The sequence below is a fragment of the Podarcis filfolensis genome (assembly GCF_964270895.1).
Source record: "Podarcis filfolensis genome assembly, chromosome: 14".
NCBI classification, from domain to species: Eukaryota; Metazoa; Chordata; class Lepidosauria; order Squamata; family Lacertidae; genus Podarcis; species Podarcis filfolensis.
Window position 1 is genome coordinate 6,525,180 of NC_139616.1, and position 20,644 is coordinate 6,545,823.

The 20,644-nt window shown below is 49.8% G+C and overlaps 1 protein-coding gene across 2 annotated transcripts in view; it reads right to left on the reverse strand.

Annotated features, from left to right (window-relative positions):
• UNC13C (unc-13 homolog C) overlaps nucleotides 1-20,644 on the reverse strand; it is a 134,503-nt gene that overhangs the window by 64,449 nt on the left and 49,410 nt on the right. For both annotated transcript variants that reach the window (XM_083586099.1, XM_083586098.1), the window contains exons 7-9: nucleotides 15,001-15,220; nucleotides 12,926-13,153; nucleotides 9,943-10,084 (exon numbers count right to left, since the gene is read on the reverse strand). In XM_083586099.1, coding sequence (XP_083442225.1) covers nucleotides 9,943-10,084; nucleotides 12,926-13,153; nucleotides 15,001-15,220 — 590 coding nt within the window. The remainder of the gene's footprint in view (nucleotides 1-9,942; nucleotides 10,085-12,925; nucleotides 13,154-15,000; nucleotides 15,221-20,644) is intronic.

Consider the following 20,644-nt stretch of genomic DNA (forward strand, 5'->3'; position numbering starts at 1 on the left):
CTGAATCAGAAGTCACTGAAAGAAGGCAAAGAACAATTTGCAAGCAACAAAGTTGGTGGTGGGGGTAAAAAGGTAAAGGACCCCTGGATGGTTAAGTCCAGTCAAAGGTGACTATGGGGTTGCAGCGCTCATCTCGTTTTCAGGCCAAGGGAGCTGGCGTTTGTCCGCAGACAGCTTTCCAGGTCATGTGGCCAGCATGACTAAACTGCTTCTGGCACAAAGAAACACCGTGACAGAAACCAGAGCACATGGAAATGCTATTTACATTCCCGCCTCAGCAGTACCTATTTATCTACTTGCACTGGTGTGCTTTCGAACTGATAGGTTGGCAGGAGCTGGGACAGAGCAATGGGAACTCACTCCATTGTGGGGATTCGAACCACTGACCTTCTGATTGGCAAGCCCAAGAGGCTCAGTGGTTTAGAACATAGTGCCACCTGCATGGTGATGGTATGCTCCTGTTGTGCACATGGTAGGACCCTCTGGGTACAGAAATGCATCTTTGGTTTGGGTATTGCATATGCTTATAGTAAACACAGAAGCTATCATTCTCCCTTCCCCACATTGTTCCCCAGGCCTTCTCACTCCTCTAGTTCAGACTCTCATGAGAAGGTCATTCTCATCTGTCAGGATCAGGGCACATGGCCACAGTGGCTCTTGGTGACCTGGGACTGTCAAGCAAAGATGGAGACTAGCCTGGTACACACACAATGCTGAGCCCACAATGAAAGAAGCCATGGTTTGCTTAGATTGCTTCCCAGCCACTCTTGCCTCCTGCCTCTGCAGCCTGGCAAGGGTCTGGAGTGGGATGGCCAAACAAGGCGCACTTAAGGAAGCATGTTGGGTTTGTACCTAACACTAAGCTATCATGACAACAACCCAAGGCTTGTAAGCCATCATCATGTGTGAGCCAGGCCTACACGTCATCATGTGTCTGTGGCCAGTGGAAGGATCTGCAGCCTATGGCCAGTCATGAAACTCCCCTTGCACCTCCAGCAGGCCAGAGCAGGCCGGGTGCTAATCCCCAACCCCTTCACTGAGCCCTCTATCAAGGGTCTCTGCCTGTTGGTCCTGCAGGTCCAGCTTTTCAGCTTCCATGCGTGCTGCAAGGTCCAAGTCAGAGGCAGCAGGAGGTGGATCTCATTTCCCTGTCTTGCAACTTAAAATATTCTTCAAATGACACCTTTTGCATGCAAAGCAAGGGCTCCCTGCCTCGGGGCTGTGGACCTTCCTGCTCTCCCCTCCTCTTGCCCCTGCCTCCCCTCCTCGTCCCTTGCTCAGCCCCCTGCCCTATTCCGTGCTGCCCCTCCCTCCAGGTTTCCTCGCCTTCTGACTGCCGAGGACACACAGTCCTTCGAAAAGGAGGCCCCACTTCTACAACCGCCCCTCACCGATTCATACAGTATTAATGCAACATCGATTCACAGGCTTTGCATCTGTTTACATCTAGTGATCTATTTCATTTCACATGCTTTGTGGTTATGATTCTGCCTGCAGGGCTGGGGCATCTCCCATCTGTCACTAAAACCGTTACAACGGAGGTAAGCCGTGGTCCAAAGCAACATGCGAGGCGCTGTGAGCCCACAACAAGGTGTCTGCAGCTTATGCCACGTGCAAGCATTAGATGCATTGAATAGCTGTGAGAGCTTCTTCCTGGGAGGGGATTTGCCTCCCAGCCCCCACTGTGTGCCTGGCCTCTTTAGATTAAGAGGGTTTTGTAGCAAGGCAAGGAGGGAGGGGACACAAAGGAGGTGGCGATGTTTTACACAAAACAAGCTGCATTCAGCGGATTCTTGATTTGATGTAATCAGACCTCGCCTTCCTCAGAAAGCCGAGGATTATGACAAGAGCAAAGTGACTGGAGGTCTCTCAGCACCACCCAGGAGTGCTTGGGCACCTCTCCCTTCAGCTGAACTGCAGCCAGCCTAGTCCCTGCCGTCTTCTCTACCTTGCAGTCCGGGGCCACAGGGAAGCCTGGCATGGGGAATGCTGCAACAGGGCACTCACCAAGGAAGGCTGTTCCTGGCATAGAAGCATGAACTATGCAGGGGCCACAGGGAGGTGCCAGGTGCACATGGAGTGTTGTGGTGCTGGCACAGCTGGCCTTGCACATTCAGAAAGAGCACGGAGGCACCAAACGCTGACCCAGTGCCCTCCTGGAAGGAGCCAGTCGCCTCATCAAAGGCCACTAGTCCTTCAGCAGCCAGAGGGTGGAGAGCCTTGCAGGAGGCCAGCGTGAAAGTAACTGTCCGCTGGTTTGAGCTGCAAGACTGCTGTCCATGGTCCTGAACCCTTTGCTTTTGTATTTGACAGAGAGCACCCAGAGTTCCGACCTCACCCCTGCATAAAGCTGGCTTGGGCAGTCCTGGCTTGGAGAGTCCTGGCTTGTCACCACCCTCTCACCTGGGCTGCCACCTCTTTCTTGGTGTGGGAGGAGTTGACTTCTGATCAGGATGGGGCTGGTTTGCCCAGCAGCAGACACTACAGGAAGGCGCCTCCTGAAGAAAGCCCTTAGCTGCAGATGCCACATAGCTCTGCACACCTCTAGTAAGCCACAGAAATGCAGGAATGAGCTTCCTGCCTTTGATAGAGGCAGCATGACTGAACTCCCAGGGACTTGGGGACTGGGCTACCTCTGTGCCTCACCACTGGAACGTCAACGTTCTCCATCATTTCTAGGGCTGTGGTCGAGATGATGGAGACCATTCCATGCACTTAGATACAGACTTGCCCCAGGCACTTTTGCTAGAGGGGCAGAGGGCTCTGACCTTATCAGCCATTGGGTGTGGGTGTTCAGATAAGTACCAAGCCCTCCCATCCACTTGCCCTTCCCCCTGCAATTAAAATTGCACCCTTTCCCCTTTCTACATGACTGAGGCAGCTCCACGTTTCAACCTATGGAGCTATCAGCATAGTTTTCTTTGGCCCTGAATTCTATACTGGGTGATCATGGAGGGAGGAAGAGGGATCAGGCAGATAAACAGAACATCCTCCCTTAACCCAACAACAGAACCGCTTCTCCTTGTAATCAGTCTTCAAAAGCAAACACAGGATTATTTTAAGACCAAGCAGGGTCAAAGAAACAATTTGCATAATGTAAAGTAAATCCATACTTGTAACCAGAAAGCTGCACGCTTTAAATCCTTGGCCATTTCTATTAATCCCAGAGGCCATGTGGAGACTGATACATGCAGGAGTAAAACGAACTCACTCTTGGGATATTCAAATCCCATGGCATTGCTGGGAAGGCAGCTTCCTTGGTAGCCAGCACTATCTCCAGCCACAGCCAGCACTGGCCGAAGGAGTCCCTCCCTGGCCATACCAGGGACCTATTCTCGGCTGTTCCCTAAGAGGCTGGATTCTGACTCAGCGCTGGACGGCTCATAAGCAAAGCCACAACGAACCTCCCTCTGCTCCTAGAGGCTGACAGGTCCAGATCTCCATCTCCTCAAAGGGGGAAACAGCCCAGGGGGGCTCCTAGACTGAAGCAGGGGCCTGATCCCAGGAAGAGAAGGAGCTACCACTCTTCTTCTTGTTGACAATATAAAGTCTAAGCTGCTAGTAGTACTGGAAGTGGGAGAGGAAATGGTGCAGGGAGAAGCATATTCATTCATTAATTCATCACCCTGCATGTTCTAAGCACAGCCCTGAACTCTGGGCAGAGCTCCAAAGAGGAGCAGTCTGCAGTGGTGGGAGATGTGGAGAACAGAAGCAGGTTATAGGACACCTGCAGATGCCTTTCAAGGGGAGCAGTTGGCTGGCTGGCTAGGGCTGGCCTTGGCGCCCTTTGGCGGACCTCTTTCCAATTTCATAGTTCTGCGGACAGCTGCAGTTCTCAAAAAGCTTCCTCAAATGGCAGCAACAGTGTATTCCACCCGTTTCTCTTAATCAGAGGGCTGCATTTGAAACAGCACCGCTTTGCATGGAAATGATGACATACCATCCAAGCCTTCCACAAGAACTTGCAAAATTTTCTTTCTTGCCTGGGGCATCAGCAGAGTGTCAGCCATACATACACCCTGTGAACACCCGTGGTGCTTTGAAGTTTTGCTCTCAGATCTTAGGCCAGGGGGTTCTTGACCTGACTGGGACCCCCTTTCCATCCCATCCCCATGATCCTCTGAGGCTGCCTCACTCTTTGGCAAACATGGCCATCTTGCTTTGTCTATGAATATCTTCATCCACCACCAAGCCTTATTTCTCATGGCCCCAGCAGCCTTCAGCCTCCTGGTAGCAGCGTACGACAGGTAGGCACTCCAGTGGCCATCCCAGAATCCAGACAGGAACTGATGTTTAGTGGATGTGCCCCTGCAAAAGGACCCTCTTGGGGATTCAAATCCTTGTCATGGCTCAGGGCACAGAACCAGATTTGGGGGCCCAGGGAGGCTCTGCCCCAATTCTGCCCTGTTCCAATCTGCTTTACTCTAATTGATCCAGTAGCTCAAATCTAAACTTTGCTTGGGGTCATTTCAGACATGCTAATTGAGAGAGAGAGAGAGAGAGAGAGAGAGAGAGAGAGAGAGAGAGAGAACCTTTTCTTCCTGTCCAATCTGTTGTCATGCACATCAGTGGCTGACCTCCTGGGCTTCCCCCCTCTGTTTCTCTCACTAGAAAACTTCATTGCACTCACTTGTTCAGTGGCAGAGGGGCTTCCTTGACTGCACACAAGGTGAGTCTGTCTGGGAAAACCCCCACCAGACCCTTCAAAGGCTGCCTATGCTCATTTCAGCACTTCCACCTTCAGGGAGGGAGAGTGGAGACGAGAAGCAGCCTGGAAGTTGCCTTCAATTGACCAAGCCAATGGATTGGCCCATCCTGCATTTGATGGACAGGGTCGCTCCAGGGTTTCAGGCATCACTGGAGCCTTTCGATTTCATGGTGAACTGATCCCAAAGCCTTCTGCATCAGCCCAGGGTCCTGATCCCATGGTGGCCAACCAATTGCCCCAGCTGGCTGCCTACAAGAGCAACAGCGGCAACTCTCCCCTCTTGTGGTTCCCAGCTACTGGCATCATTCAGAGGGATGTTGTCTTCCATAGGCACCAACTCTGAGGGGCCTAGGTCCCTTTACCCCCCCCCTGGAAAATTTGGGGAGCTGTCCCCCCCCCCAAGTTGAGGACAATCAGAGGTTTTGTGAAGGAGGTGTGAGGGCTCTGGCAGGGTCTTAGACTCCTTCCTTTTCCTTCCCAAAGGGGGCGTATTTGTGTGTGCGCAAGCACATCTGTGTGTGGGAGAGCAAAAGGGTTTTTCCTCCACAAAGTGGAGGACGTGGTCCTTTCCTGAGTCAGGGGAGAGAGGCGGCTGGTGGAAAAGGGTGCTCAGTAGCTGCAGCATCATGTGTTGGGGTGGGTGAGTACTGGGAAGGGCTTGAGAATATCCTTTATCTTCTCTGCCACCCCCACCCCCTTTTCCTCCCCTGCATATCTGGGGAAACAACTGAAAGTGGAGGAGAGATCAGACCTCCCCCTCCTGTCCTTTTTTTTGAAACTGGAGCCTTTGCCATGATTGAACAATTTAAAAGGAAAGTTCGCAAGATAAGCACTGGAGTACTGCTTGCTTATATGTGTGTTCTGTGTGGGCGGGTGTTTCTTTGGATCTAGAGAACTACGAGTCCTGCGTGTGAGTGAAGGGTGTCTCTCTCCCTCTCCTTTGCTGGTGGGTAGGGCAAAAGGGGCCGTGCTGCCCTCCCAGCTGCTGCTGCTGCCACACTTGGATCTACCCCCTGGCTTCTCCAGGTCACTGCACATCATGACACACGTCTTTGCCTTCCACACAAGAAGCATTTCAGAGCCATCATGGTTTGTGGTCAGGCAAGCAACTCTTTCCTCCTTTGGATATCAGCTGGATGTACATGCACAGTAACTGCTCAGTTCTTAAGCCGATTACCGAAACTGCGCTGGACTTTTACTTTATGTAAAGCTGCAGAGCAAAAGGACTTTTACTCAAAACAAGGAAGTTATGCTGTGCTCAGCATGGGGCTATGTAGGGTTGCAGCCACAGCCCCGTTACACGGCTCTTATGCCTTTCATGAAGTTCTTCTTTAGGATGATGAAAGTCTCTCTCTTCATTCACTCAGCAGCAAATATGGGGGCTTCCCCTTCCCTTTCAGTTCCATGCCCCTAAGCAGCTCTGCATTCAGAGGTGCACCTAGGCTCCTTTGTGCCCTTGGCAAGGAGCTGTACTGGCACCCTCCTCATATCCCTTGCGCCCCTGGCAATCACTGGCTCTCCGTCTTTGCTGCAACGGCCCACGCCAGCAACTGGATTTCTCCGCTGCGCCTGTGTGTCTTGCCCGGTCTCCCAGAGCAGCAGAGGAGTGGCCTGGGGAGAACAAGGACTAGTGGGTGGGCCATAGCTGTCAACTTTTCCCTTTTCTTGCGAGGAATCCTATTCCGAATAAGGGAATTTCCCTTAAAAAAAGGGAAAAGTTGACAGCTATGGGGTGGGCTTCTAGCCACTATGAGCCAAAGGGAATTCTCAGTGGACCCAATGCTGATTTGATGGTCTCCTTGGCACCCCCCACCCAAAAGCTTCAGGTGAACATTTGGACTTCTTTTTAAAAATTATTACTGCTTTCTGAAGTGGGGCTTGATTGTTGATGCAACTGAATGTTTGTGACCTTGTTTCAAACATGCACATGCACCTTTTGAGAAGCTGAAAAGCTGCTCAGGGGAGGGTTGTTCTGTTGCATCTCAGGGAGAAGCCACTCATCAGCGCTGTTGTGCACAGCCCTCTTGTGCTTCCATGGAGGACTCCCCCCCCCCACTGCTGAATTTGTAGGTGAGGGGTGGTGGTTGTGAACCCCCCAAAGTTTGCTGCCAAGGCTAAGTCAAGTGATCACAACTTGCCCAGAATGAATGTGCTGGCGAAGAGAGCAAATCGTGGATTTCCAAAGCTCCGCTGTTTGTGTTATTTGAGTTAATTAACATTTATTTGCTTATTTTGGATCAAACAGCCGGCACAGGCGGAAGCTGTTTACTGATGCCAGATGGTAAGCAAGAGACAGCCAGCCAAAAGAGGCATCCGGAGTCAGCCACCCAGATAGGAAGCAAAGGCAAAATTTCAGGTTAGAAAAGTGTTGCTCTGAAGCTCAGAAAATGCGTGGGGCTGTTGGTCCATGCAGCCGGAGCCCCAAGCACACAGGCCTGCCTGGGTGCCACCGAGCCAGAGAAAGGAAAGAGGCTGGCCAAGAGCCTGGCAAAAGAGAAGCAGAATCACAGCGAACCCTTCAGAAAAGGAAGGCAACCTCCAGGGAATCCAGTTGGCTGCTCAGGGGGAAGGGGACACCCCCCAGTGGGGTCAAGGTGGCCCTGGGCTTGGGGAACTGTCACCATGGACACGAGTGGCTGTGGCCTGTGGGCAGGCAAGTCATCTGTGAGGAAAGTAGGAAAGCTGAGAGGACCAGGAGGCCAGTGCATGGCCCAGAGAGGGCTCTGCACCAGGGCAAAATGAAGCTCTTACTGTCAAATATGGCCCAAAGGAGGATAGGTGTGTGCATGTGAGCTAGCAGGCCCAAATGCTGAGCATCACTCCCTCTAACAGTGAATGCAGCTGGTGTGTGCAGAGAGAGAGAAGCAAAAGGCAGAGCCCCTAGTTTGAAGAAGCACAAAAAACACCTTTCTTTAAAATCCTAAGTGGGAAACCTCCCAGTACACAAACACACCAAGACTGAGCATGCTAAGTGGGCATTGGGATGGTGACTGCTTGAGGAAGGAATGGAATAGAGTATTCTAGAGGTTGGGTGCAGCTGGCTGGAACCCAGATGAGGAGATGCTCCTTCTCCTCCTCCCTGCAACGTATTTGGGCCTGCCCTGAAAACTAACAGCCATCTTCTATCTCATCCCCAACCTGCACTCAGTTTCATTGGACTCCCCCAAGGTAAAGGGAAGGTAAAGGACCCCTGGATGGTTAAGTCCACTCAAAGGTGACTATGGGGTGTGGCGCTCATCTCACTTTCAGGCCGAGGGAGCCAGCGTTTGTCCACAGACAGCTTTCCGGTTCATGTGGCCAGCAAGTCTAAACAGCTTCTGGCGCAACAGGACACCATGATGGAAACCAGAGCACACGGAAACACCATTTACCTTCCTGGTGTTTACCTATTTATCTACTTGCACTCGTGTGCTTTCAAACTGCTAGGTTGGCAGGAGCTGGGACAGAGCAACGGGAGCTCACTCTATCCCGGGGATTCAAACCACCAACGTTCTGATCGGCAAGCCCAAGAGGCTCCGTGGTTTAGACCAAAGCATCACCCATGTCCCCTACCCTATGCCATGCCACGGGCACCCAGCCAAAGACAACACCCAGACCCCTTGACCTTTTGTTCGAGTGGGCAAACCTCACAAGGCTGTCCAGCCCTCTGCCCAATCTCTGCCCAGATTCCATTTGCTCAATGAACACCCAGCGAGCCTCTTTCCCATCATCACCCGGAAGTGCCTTTGCTATTCTGCTCACTGAAATTGTTGCTCAGACACCTGCTTCCTGCTTTCACAGTTCAATGCAAGAGGCCCCATTCCCTGCTCAGAATCCTCAGAATCCTGCTTCAGAAAGGAAGAGGCCCTTTCAGCAAACCTGCTCAGAGATGCAAACGTGGTCAGGGGTTTTTAGAGTCTATGGCCACATGTTCCCGTTACCATTAGAGGCCTCCAGCAGATGTGATTCCCAGCAATGGGCCTAGCCAGAAATAAGCATTTCCAGGAAGGAATAGGCCACAGTCTCCGCAATCTCTCTAGAAAAGCCCCTTCCTGGGATCACTTGAAGAGAGGAGGCAGCCTTTATCCCCCTCCATGCTGTCTACGCTGATTGGCAGCAGCTCACTGGAGGAATAAATATCCATGCCTCCTTGCCAAGCCAGCAATATGGCATCCTGCCAAAGAAAGGGTCCCCTCTCACCTACTCCATCTTGCATTTCATCTACTGCCTGGCTGGGTGCTCACAAGCAAACAATTAAAGTCAAGGCTGGCCACATAAAAGTCCTGGACCAGCTATGATTAAGCTATAAACAGACACCAGCATGTCCCAGGCCTTCATCCATAAGGTGCACAACTCATAAAGAAAGATGTTTTTCCCGCCTCTGAAGGAAAGCAAAATCTTCTTCCTGCCATTGCCTGATCTGCCTGAGAAGATATCTTTTATTAAAAACATTTTTAAAATTCTAACTTCCTAGAGCAACGCCAGACACACCAGCGGAAGGCATCCATCTCGTGAATGTACTTCCACTTTCATTACGGCATATTTATAAATTATGCAGCTGAAACATAACAATAATCTAATAAGAAATTGCATGCCACTAAATTGAGTTGAACATCCCAGAGGCAGATCCCAGCATCCTCTCCAATATAGAAATCAATGTCCCCCAGAAAAATGCTCCAGAGAGAGCCCATTTCCACAGTTTCAGGCCTGCAGTTATTGTATGCTAAATGCAAAACCACTGGGATGTTTCAAATGGCCCCATTTTGAGCACAATGACATATTCCTGGCTGCTGTATTTGGTGTTAAGTTCTAATAGCTGGTACTCCATCTTTGGAGGAGCCAAACAGCCAACCTCACTCTTCCTCTCTGGCTTCTACAGTCACCAGAGGTGGCCTCACATATGCTCCAAGCCCCATGCGACCCCGGCCCCCTGGCCAAATGAAGGAAGGGCTGAGGGCACCCCCTCCCCAAAGAGACCACTGAATCTACCTTCAATCCCTAGAGTGGCCATGCTTCCCTGGGACCATTGCACTCCAGCATCATCGTCACGTGAACTTGAAGTCCACACCAACCTACATTTTGGTTGTGAGTTAGATGTCGCAATACGAGTCTGTGGCTTCGGGCTTTTAATAAGGCCCAAGATGCAAACACCCAGGTAAACATGATGAATCACAGATGTAAGGAATGTCATGTGCAAGCAACATTTACTCCTGAGTAATGCACCCCAGAAAGTCAAAAGAGGAAGGAATACTCACAAATAGAACTTCTCGTCCCATGTTGGATTCAGGTTCCCAAATATGGTTTTTGTCCTCCTTTTGGTCTTGCCCACTTGCACCGTGACGTACGGGTCACTGGAGCCAGTTTTATCCTTGGCCTGCAAGCCCTGAGCACAGACCACTGCAAGAGAGGAGGAAGAGAGAGAGAGAGAGAGAGAGAGAGAGAGAGAGAGAGAGAGAGAGAGAGAGGGAGAGGTGGAGGACACAAGTTGATAAAACTAGGCCTGGCCAACGGCATTGTGACCAGTGTCCCCACCCCCTTGCAAAAAGGGGGCTAAAGGGCTTGTGCTGGGCAGAAGAACACATGGAAGGTCCCAGGTCCAGTCCTCAGAATCTCCAGCTCAAAGGTGATGGAGCTAGGTGGACTAGGTCAGAATGAGGCCACTTCCAGTGTTCTTAGATGTAGGAGAAGCCCCCCAGTACTCTGAGCCAGAGTAGAGCAGCGTGTCTTTTGTGTCCCCTGGGCTTGCGCCCTTGGCAAGGACCAACCTAACCAGACCCTAGCTATTCCCCTGTCCCAGCTGGAGACCCTGGAGACCACTGGCTGCCAGTCAGTGTAGACAAGACTGAGCAGTATGGCTCCATGACCTGACTCTGTAGAGGACACCTTCCTGTGTTCCTAATAGTTCCAGATTCTCTGGAATGTAGAAAGAGTTGCTTTCCAACAGCTGGATCAGGGCGAAGGCTGGCTACCCTTCCACAGTCAGCAAAGAGCTCAGGTGGCCTGGCTCTATTCCCAGTTATCAGTAAGCATTGCAGGAAATGCCAGCATGAGGTTATAGGGGCGTCTCTCTCCTGGACCTCCCTTTGGCTGACATCCTGGCTGGCTCTGTGGAGGAGCTGGCTGCCTCTTCCAAAGGCTTAGTTTTCAGACACGGTGACTGAAGGACAAGCAGTTTTTTTGTCCTACACAGGGATTATCCATGCAGGGGGAAAAACACCACTCAAGCAGGTGTTAAAAACAAACAACACCATTACAAAAAAAACACAGGACAAATAATGCAGAGAGACAATGTGAGAACCAGGCTGTGAGGCCTTTGAGGACTCCCCCCTCCAAGGGGTGGGGGGAATGGAGAAAACAAACTTAGCCTCCTCTCGGTCATGCAAGGTGGACTCTGCTCTGGTCTTGCCCAAAAAGAGTTGTGCCTTCTCAGCTCTGAGAGCACACAGAGTTCTGTGCAACTCAAAGATTACCAATAGCAGGTGGTCTTCCAGGTGTTTCCTTGCACCTTCCAAGCCACGACACTGACCCACTGTGCTCCGCTCCTTCTCCCACAAGGTAAGCTGTCCTCTCCCCCAGAGCAAGAAACATCTCCCAGGAGAAATGTCCAGGTATATTACTTTGGAACAAGATGCTTGTTCCAATGCCCCCTTCCACCCCGAGAGCTGCCTTCAGACCCCAGGAGCCTATTTCCTGAGCCATTCCCTCTTGCAGAGCTTGGTGTCCCGGCTGCAACCTCCAGTTACAGAGACAGCCAGCTTCCCTGTAGCTGCCTTTCGCCAAGAAAACAGATGTCAGGATTTATCATCGCTAATGTGTGTTTATGCTGCTATAAATACAAACACTTGTCAGTTGACTCCTCCATCGCAATTCATAACTGTGCGAGTCTCTCCATCGGCTTGAAAGCCAACTGGGACGTGCCACACTCCCTCCCCTCGGCCCCCCTCTGACCATCAGCAAATATTTGCTTTGTAAGTTGGATCCACGTGATTTAAAGCATCGAGACAGGAGCATTTAGTTAACGTTTTTGAACTGCCACTAGTAGGGACAGCCCAGCTCATTAACTGCCTCATCAGAGAAATGATGGGATCAGAATGCTGTGTCCCTGTCCTGTCCTGTCCCATTCCCCGCCCCCGCAATCTGACTCAGCAGCAGACCTGTCTCTCCCCCCCCCCCCCGGGTGGGTCCATTCAGAAGAAAGTCTGCAGATCTTGGGGAAAGGAGGTTGTGTGGCTTCTCAAACCAGGATGGTGCCTGTGATGTCTCCTCTGGGCAACTCCTACAGCCAATCTGCTGCCAAACGTCTTGCTCTGCTTTCCTTTGGACCACATCAGCAGGGCTAAGAGAGAGGTCTTGTTGTCTGGGCTGCCCAGGACCTCCATATACACTGCCCAAGTTTGAGCCCGGGGGAGGTCACTTCGTTGCTGCTAACACAGCAGTTTGACTTCACCCATGGAGGCGCATTCCACAGTCTCCCGAGACAGATGGATGCCAGCACCAACACAGTATCATGAACCAAGGCTTTTATAAGCCCTGTGGACCACCCAGTTGTTATGGCTACTGGACAAACTGTTCTCCTAGGCTGCATTGAGGACATCTTAAGTCACCTGCAGCAACTGCTGCCTTGACCAGATCTAAATTTTAAAGGAAGGACTATTGTAGGTGATGCTGCTCTGTACATCAAATAGGGCATTGAGTCTAGCAACCTAGAAATCCCCAAAGAGACAGACTTCCCTGGCAAAATCATTGTGGGCGGTGATACCAAGCCCCAAGTGCAGTTTAGTCCTGGGGATGATAATGTTATGCTTATATTCTGTTTCTTGAATTTTTTTTTTTAAGTACTGGGGATGTGCTATCATCCCCCTGAAGATGAATGAAATCAAGGAAGCACCCAACAGAGGAGATGTAGTTATGGGCTACTTTGACTACCTCCCACAAACTGTTTATGCAAAAAGTTTGGCATTCAAAGTGTAAATGGGAATTGCTTGCAGTCCTCACCCCACTGGGGGGTTTCAAGGTGGCAAACTGTTCTGCACCAGCTTGGAGGTGGCATGGACCACCTCGTGAGATCAGGGTGTACACTATCTTTCTACTTCGCACACCCAGAGAAACAACCACACACCAGAGACCCTCTTTCTGTTTGTATTCTGTAATTGCCATTTTGTAACCACCTGGGCTGGAAGGGAAAAGGGAGCTTTGGCCAGAGAGAGTTCTCCAGCTGAAAAGGGGGAATCCTCTCACCCGTGATGGTGATCTTTGCTGACCACTTGGATGTCCCATCCAGGACACTCTGTTTGGCTGCCTTGGTGTGCTGTACAAAGTCCTCCTTGGGGATCTGGAACATTTCCTGGATCAGTTCAAAAACTTCTGGCCTGTTTCGCTCCCTGATCTTCATTTGCTCCTTCATTGCTGTAATAATATTCTGGGTCTTATCCTCAGCACCGTGCTTTGAACTCTTCTCCGCTGCCCCTAAGGTGACATAACAACGGCATTAGCAACATTTAACAATGCACTACTATAGCAGTAGTTGTGATTGCAGCAGCTGGAGTAATATTGGGTCACCTTCTATGAGGAGAAGGTGACGCTGCTGAAATCTGGAAAACAGCTGCCCTCAATGACACAGAAGGTGCCTGGCCAGGTGGGTCTTTCATTGATGCCTTTGCCAACCTGATACCCTCCAGCTGTTTTGGACAACCTGGACTAGCCAGTGATGATGGAAATTGTAGTCCACAACAGCTGGAGGGCATAAGGTTGGCGAAAGCTGACCCTCCTCTTGCTTTCTGTGTGTCCTGCACAGCATGGATGAAGCCCCTTCCTTCCACCAGGGACATCTGGTTCCATGTGTGGTGCACATAGACCACAGCACACAGAGAGGCCCCTTGATGTTGTGACGTCAGTTCATGCCTGGAAGGGCTTCCAGAAAGACATCGAAATGGAAGCCCGAAGTCTGGCACAGATGCTTTTTCCTGCCCTGAAGCAAAGCCAGGGATGCCAATATTCTGACTTTTCTGGATCTTTGCAAAATAATGGGATTCCTAGTGGATCACAGAGATCAACTGCCAAGGGGGTAGGGGCGTCACAGTACAATAGAGCACCCAACCAGGAATCTTTGGTGGTGGGCTTTAGAGAGGCTCGTTTGCAGCCCATCCCTGCCTGGACCAGCCTAGCATAGGCTGCAAGAGACCACCTGCACTGACTGGGGACGGAGGGCAATGGTGGCCGCAGATGAAAAGTCAAGGTGGCATTTCTGGCCAGCCCATCTTTTTCTGCTTGACTGCAGGTCACAGGGGGCGAAGTAGAAAGCTGACAAATGACACCAGAGCAGCCAGCAAGCCTCCCTTGTTTCTGTGCCATGAGGCAGCCAAGCCACACTCCTGGGGACCTGCGCATCAGGTGGCAGCAGCGCAGCAACAGAGGAGAGACTGAGGAAGAGAGAGGTCTCTGGGCCACTGGATGGCTTTTGGCGAGAGGTGACAAGGGGCCTCATGCAATCTCTTTAGCCAGCTGGAAACCTGGTGGGTTTAAAAGCAAAGGAGGAGGGAGAGTTTTATCCAGTGAAACTGGAGCTAAATGCAGACAGTGCCCAACTGAGTGAAACCCAAATGGGGTGGGAGATCCTTGAGACCAGAACGCAGGGTGGGTTGGGGGAAGCACAAGACCCATTCAGCGTTAGGGGTGCCTGCATGCCCAGAGATACTATGTCACCTCCACTCAGCCACTTCACTCTCCATCCTGCCACCTGGAGCCCCTGTGAGATTAGTGGTGTCATTGCCGTCCGAGCAGCCCAACCATTTGCTTGGGCTTTGCGATGTGCCAAGCAGACTCTCCCTTGCCACTGCCAGGGCTGCTCCAACAGGCTTCTGTTGCCACCCCAAACCACAGGAGGAGCCCATGCCCCAGAGCTGGGACACCCATGAGGCAGGGTGAGGCAAACGCTGCGGGTGGCAGGATCTACAGGGACAGCAGATCCTGATGTAGATCTCTCTTCTTCCCTTGTTTTTGGTGTAGATCAGGCATAGGCAAACGCAGCCCTCCAGATGTTTTGGGACTACAATTCCCATCATCCCTGACCACTGGTCCTGTTAGCTAATGATGATGGGAGTTGTAGTCCCAAAACATCTGGAGGGCCGAGTTTGCCTATGCCTGGTGTAGATCTTCATTTGCCCCTTCCTACCAGGTGGGGGGAGGGGGGAGGGCACCATTTTGCCGTTTGCCTCAGGTGGCCCTGCCCTGCCCCCCTCACAAAGGGGGAGGGGCAAGCAGCACTAAGAAGGGCAGGAGCTGTGCCCACACCAGGTGCTCCTCAGACTACTCACTCTGCAAACAGTCCGCGTTGAGGAGATCCTGGCACTTCTCATGGCACTTGACCCCACACTCTGTGCACCTCATTCCCTGCCTGGCGATGCCCCAGAGGAGACCCTCGCACTCGTAGCAGTAGGTGGGGGCGGTGGCTGTCCACACTTCAAAGTAGTGTGGGGTGGTGGAGGACATGGGGTAGATGAGGGCCTGAAGGGTTTTTTTGAAGACGTGCATTTTCTGAGGGGACACAAAACACATTCAGACACATCAACAAAGCAGCCCACAGTTCCCAATTGGCTAAGTATTGCAGGCCTCCTGTTTTACAAAAGCCAAGCCATGGACTCCATACTTTTGAAAATTTCGATCCCTGGGGTAGCTTTGGTTATGTGAATGGTGCCACGGACCTCCTGGGTGGGGTCCGCAGACCACCAACTGAGAACCACTGGTCTAATCATTATTTCATGCATGTTCAAACTCCTGTCACAAAGCTTTTGCTGAAGCGTTGCAGAACACGTGCCTCAGTGCAAGAGGCTCTCATCAGCCGAGCTCTTGCTGACTTGCTTTGAGGCCGTTGGAAGAGGAAGGCGCTCAAAAGCACCACAAGGGCTGGTCAGGCATCGGTGTGTCTTTGCAGAGAGCTGGGGGCTGCCCAGTGTCCACACTGGATTTAGGGCAGCGCAGGGGTTTTCCCCACACAGGATACTGTGCCAAGAGAGCACAAAATTAATAATAATAATAATAATAATAATAATAATAATAATAATAATAATAATAATAATACCTATAGCTATACAGGTACATTCTGAGAAGATCTATAAAAAGACAATAGTACCAGGAAGCTGTTCTCTCACAGCACAGGAGACCCTTTTCCCCTGAGCCCAGAAGTCAGCCCCTGGCTCCTTGCAATCTCTGAGACGGCTGCAGAAAAACATGTCGCCGGAAGGAGAAATGAATGGTGATCGGGCAACCACTACAAAGATTGCAGCCTCACATCACTTACGTCACGCTGGCATGTCTGGTGCTCGGGAGACACCTGTGTGGGCTCCTGGGGGCAGGGAATCAACTCCCCACAAGGGCCTCCTTAGCTGGACAAAGGCAGGGGCCTGGCGGACATCCCCTCCTGTTCCTTCTCCCACAGCCCCCTGACTCATTTGCCACACACAGGCTCTTGCCTCTGGGGCGGCACATGGTGACACTTGCTCAGCCCACGCCGTGGCTCTTTGCCATGAGAGCAGGGGAGCAAAGCCAGCTGCTGGCAGGATACCAGAGGTCCTTTCTTGCGAGCTTCACTCCCAGTGAAACCCAGTGGCCTGGACCAGTGACTCCACCATGTCTCAAGGACTGTGGCACTTGCTGGCCAAGGAAAGCGTTCTCTGCTGATGTGATGGCAAAGGAACTCTCTGATCTGAACACTGTGCCTTGAGTGGCTACATGCTAAGTCACAGGCAAAATCTCCCGCTTCAGATGTGAAGGGGTTCAGATGTGATGCTTCTGCCCATCTATCTCCAGGGTGCTGATTCACACAATCCACTAATTAGCACCAGAGATGGTCTCATTAGCATTGAAAGCGAGTCCAGTGCTAACAAACAAGGCCCCTGCAGAGCAGCAGATCATCTGCCTTGCCTTCTCCGGCTCTCCTAATGGCACCCTTCGGTCTGCTTAGGACGGTTTGCTGAGAAGGAGGTTTGAGTCAGCACTGGCTTCCCATTGACGTCAGCTAGAAAAGGCTCTACTATAGGGATGCTCAGCACTTGAGCAGTTTGGGGGCTGATCCGGCCCACCTCTGATGGTGCTTGGGAGCATCACGGGAAAACACCTCCATAGAAATATATATATATATGGGGAAAGCACTCCAGAGAGCCGTTGCTGCCAAATGCAAACTGGGGCAAAGAGATTGGTAGAGAAAACAAAAGCATCAGCTGGGAGCATTGCAAGAGAGCAGCAATTGCTTTTTATCACACACAGCACACCGAGAAAGGGCTAGGCAACACCTGGGCTTCTGCAAAAGAGAAAGGGTGAAATGTGCTTAACGCATTGCAAAGCTATCACGTAAATGGCCCTCATAAATTGTTTCCAAGCTAATGCTTAATTTTGCATTCCAGGAGGTTTGGGAAGGGAATAACTAAATATGTTGATAGCCTAAAATGTGAAGGCACACTGGCAGATGACAAAGGGGAGAACGCTGGGGAAATGAGCAAGTAAACGCTCTGGGGGAAACTCCAGCAACCTGGAATCAATGGCTGCCGACTGCACTCGTCTTCCTAGGATCAAGCAAGCAGGCAGCTGCCGCTTATGCATCTCCCTACTTCTTCTTCCTTCTTCATCATCATCATCATCATTATTATTATTATATACCGCCCTTCATCAAGAGATCCTGGGGCTGCAGTTCACAGTACAAAAGACAAGATAAACAATTAAACCAAAAAAACAAAGCATTAACACCTCCACCATTTATTTCCTCCATTCCCAGTTGCGGGATTCCTGTAATATTTTCTTTTGGGGGTGGAGAGGAAGCTGTTTGATATGCTGCTGCTGCTGGGGGTTGGAGGGGGCTTCTGCCTGCCCCCTTCCTGACCTCAGTGGGGAGGGAGGGAGTGAAAGATCCTCTGAGTATTATTATTATTATTATTATTCACTTTTATTTATACCCTGCCCTCCCCAGCCAAGACTGGGTTCAGGGCGGCTAACACCAGTTGTATTTAAGTTGAAATACAACTTAAAAACAAGATTAAAATACAACATTAAAATGCACCCTCATTTCAGTAGGAACTCAAATAAAACCTTTTTGGGGGATGAAAACGTCAAGTCTTCACCAAGGCCAGCTATCCAGACTGGTCCTACATGGGCCAGAAAAAAGCCAGGGAAGTCCCCAAATAGGAGTTCCATCACAGAAGGAGAAAGGAAAAAGGAAGAGGGGGAGAGTATCAATTTGATTCCAAGCCAAAGGCCAGGCGGAACAACTTTGTCTTACAGGCCCTGCGGAAAGAAATCAGAAAGAAATGACATTTGCCTTGGAGATGGATTTCCAAGGGCAGAGAAAACACTCAGAGTGAACCGTGTTCCAGACACAGCTATTGTCCCCAAAGAGTTTCTGTGCCTTTAGATTCAGGAACAGGATAATATTTGATGTGTGAAGAAAACCTTGGCACCTGATTAGTGCGACTGACAGAGGGGGTTCTCGGTTGTTTTACTGACTATCCAGACCAGGCTACAAGTCTTTATGGGGATTTGCTGAAGAAATTTCTGGTTAACTATATAATCCAAGGGCTATGGCTGCCCTGTAATGTCACACTCCCATCCATGGGCAGCAGCTATTTATTTATTTATTTCATACAATTTATAGGCAGCTCAATTGCAAAAAGAAAAAGAAAATAAGCACACCTTGAAGCAGTTTACAGAAAGAGTTTTTGAAAATATGACCGAGAGAAAAAAAATCACAATTCTACTTCAAAATGTGCAAAAGTTAAAATATGAAAGCAGACAAAAATTACCTCAACTTTCTAAGTATCTGGGTAGGTTTGTCTAAACAGGACTAAAGACCTCCAAAGTGCATTGATCTCATACAATGACTTAACAGAGCTTGGGATGGAGCATTTCTTAGTGAACGTGCATATTATACAAAAAAATAAGGATCCAAATAAGTTTAGCCGACATTGGACTTTATTTTCAATCATTGGAACCCAAGAATTCAAGGTCATGTCCAACTTTATTCTTCATTCTCATATGTATGAAGTTCTTCCTTAACGAAACATTTTGTTCTGTGCTGTATTGTTTTACTGTTCTTATATTGTAATTTCTTTCTCTTTTCTGTTAGGAAACATGTGTGAATAAATCGATTTATTTCTCTCTGAAGGCAAAGGAGACCCTGAGAGGGTTTCGAAGGCCATGGCAAAGGGGTGTGTGGAAGCTCTCCTGAGGGGTTGTTGTGAAAAGGCACCTTCAACCCAATGTAGTCTTCTAGGGCATGGGTAGGCAAACTAAGGCCCGGGGGCCGGATCTGGCCCAATCGCCTTCTAAATCCAGCCCATGACGGTCTGGGAATCAGCGTGTTTTTACATGAGTAGAATGTGCCCTTTTATTTAAAATGCATCTCTGGGTTGTTTGTGGGGCATAGGAATTCGTTCCCTTTTTTCCCTTCAAAATATAGTCCGGCCCTCCACAAGGTCTGAGAGACAGTGGACCGGCCCCCCCACTGAAAAAGTTTGCTGACCCCTGTTCTAGCGGCTCAGCCTTCAAGGTAAAACCAAGAGGGAGAAAGCAGCCAAGTCTTCTTGAGTTAAAAAAAGAAATGAATATTCTATTTACGAAAGTATAGAGCAAATAAAATTAGATAGAGAGGGACAATCAATAGAAGTTCTTGCCAAGGAATTTCAGGCCTGGCTGCAATCGATAAGCCAGACGCCCAAGCAGTTGGGAGGGGTTTGCTCCTGGTCACACTTATGCAAGTCAGTTTGGAGAGAGAATGGGGGAGGCAGCAAATAAATGGGCGAGGGGGGAGAAACCACCAGCAAACATGGATCAGAATGATGCTCTGCGTTGCACGGTGTGGACTGGATGACCCCTCCATTCTACAGTTCTATCATCCCATTCTACAGGTGGCTGGGGAGTGGGGTATGTCTTCTACTTTTTCTTTCTGGTCTCAGAAACTCTCAGCTGTTGAAATCGTACAGCTGGAAACTTACACCGGATGAATTGGGGATTTCAGTTTCCCTTGCACAAATATTGAGCAGGGAAGTTAGAAGCACAGTTTGACGTGGCCCAAATCTTTGCAAGCACAATCATTTTTATTTTATTTTTAAATTTCTCTAGGGGCTGCATATACATATACATATGTAACAGGCTATATGATATTGTAAGTGGAATACCTTCCCTACTGAAGTGAATCTTTCGCCCTCATCAGTAACTTTAAGGGAAACTCTAAAAACATGAACTCCTCTGGCTGTCTGATCTGTTCCTGGCAACCCTGAAATTATTAGCTGTCCAAGCAGGGGACTATGTTTTTTAGTAGTTTTTAACCAGCTTTTTAGAAGACTTAAAACTGTTTTTATAAATTTTAATTGCATTTGCTGCTCTGGGCTCCTTCGGGAAGGAAGGGTGAGATGTAAATTAAATAACTCAATTAAATAAATGTGCATATGTAAAACAGGCTCAGGTAAGGGTGGTTGAAGCCTTGGTGCTGCACTAATTCGCAGGGGTGGCGTATCCAGAAAAACACATGGCTTTATAGGACAAAGATAAATTACTCTGGTTAAAGGAAGCAGAATTTGATGTCTATGATAGAAGTCTCTTTTTGGAGCTATTTTATGCCCTTTTCTACATCTTCACAACAGCCATATGAGGTAGGTTAGGCTGAGTGTTGGCGACTGACCCAAGTTAAGATGTGAGAGGAAAAAAAGGGTTTAAAATAAGAAACTGCACGTGCTCAGAGCCTTTTCTGGTTATTAAAGTTACTAAAATGTTGTTAGTTTGTGTTTTGAAACTGCACATGCTCAGAGAATATTTTTTGTAGTCCATAAAACTTATTTAATAATACATTTGTTAAGTTTTTCAGATAAATGCATTCCTTTTGGAAGGGAGGGGGGTCTTATTTTAGGAACGGCACTAGCCCCCCCATCTTAATCCAACCTTGAACCGTCTCCAAAGGCAGCCATAGTTCAACCT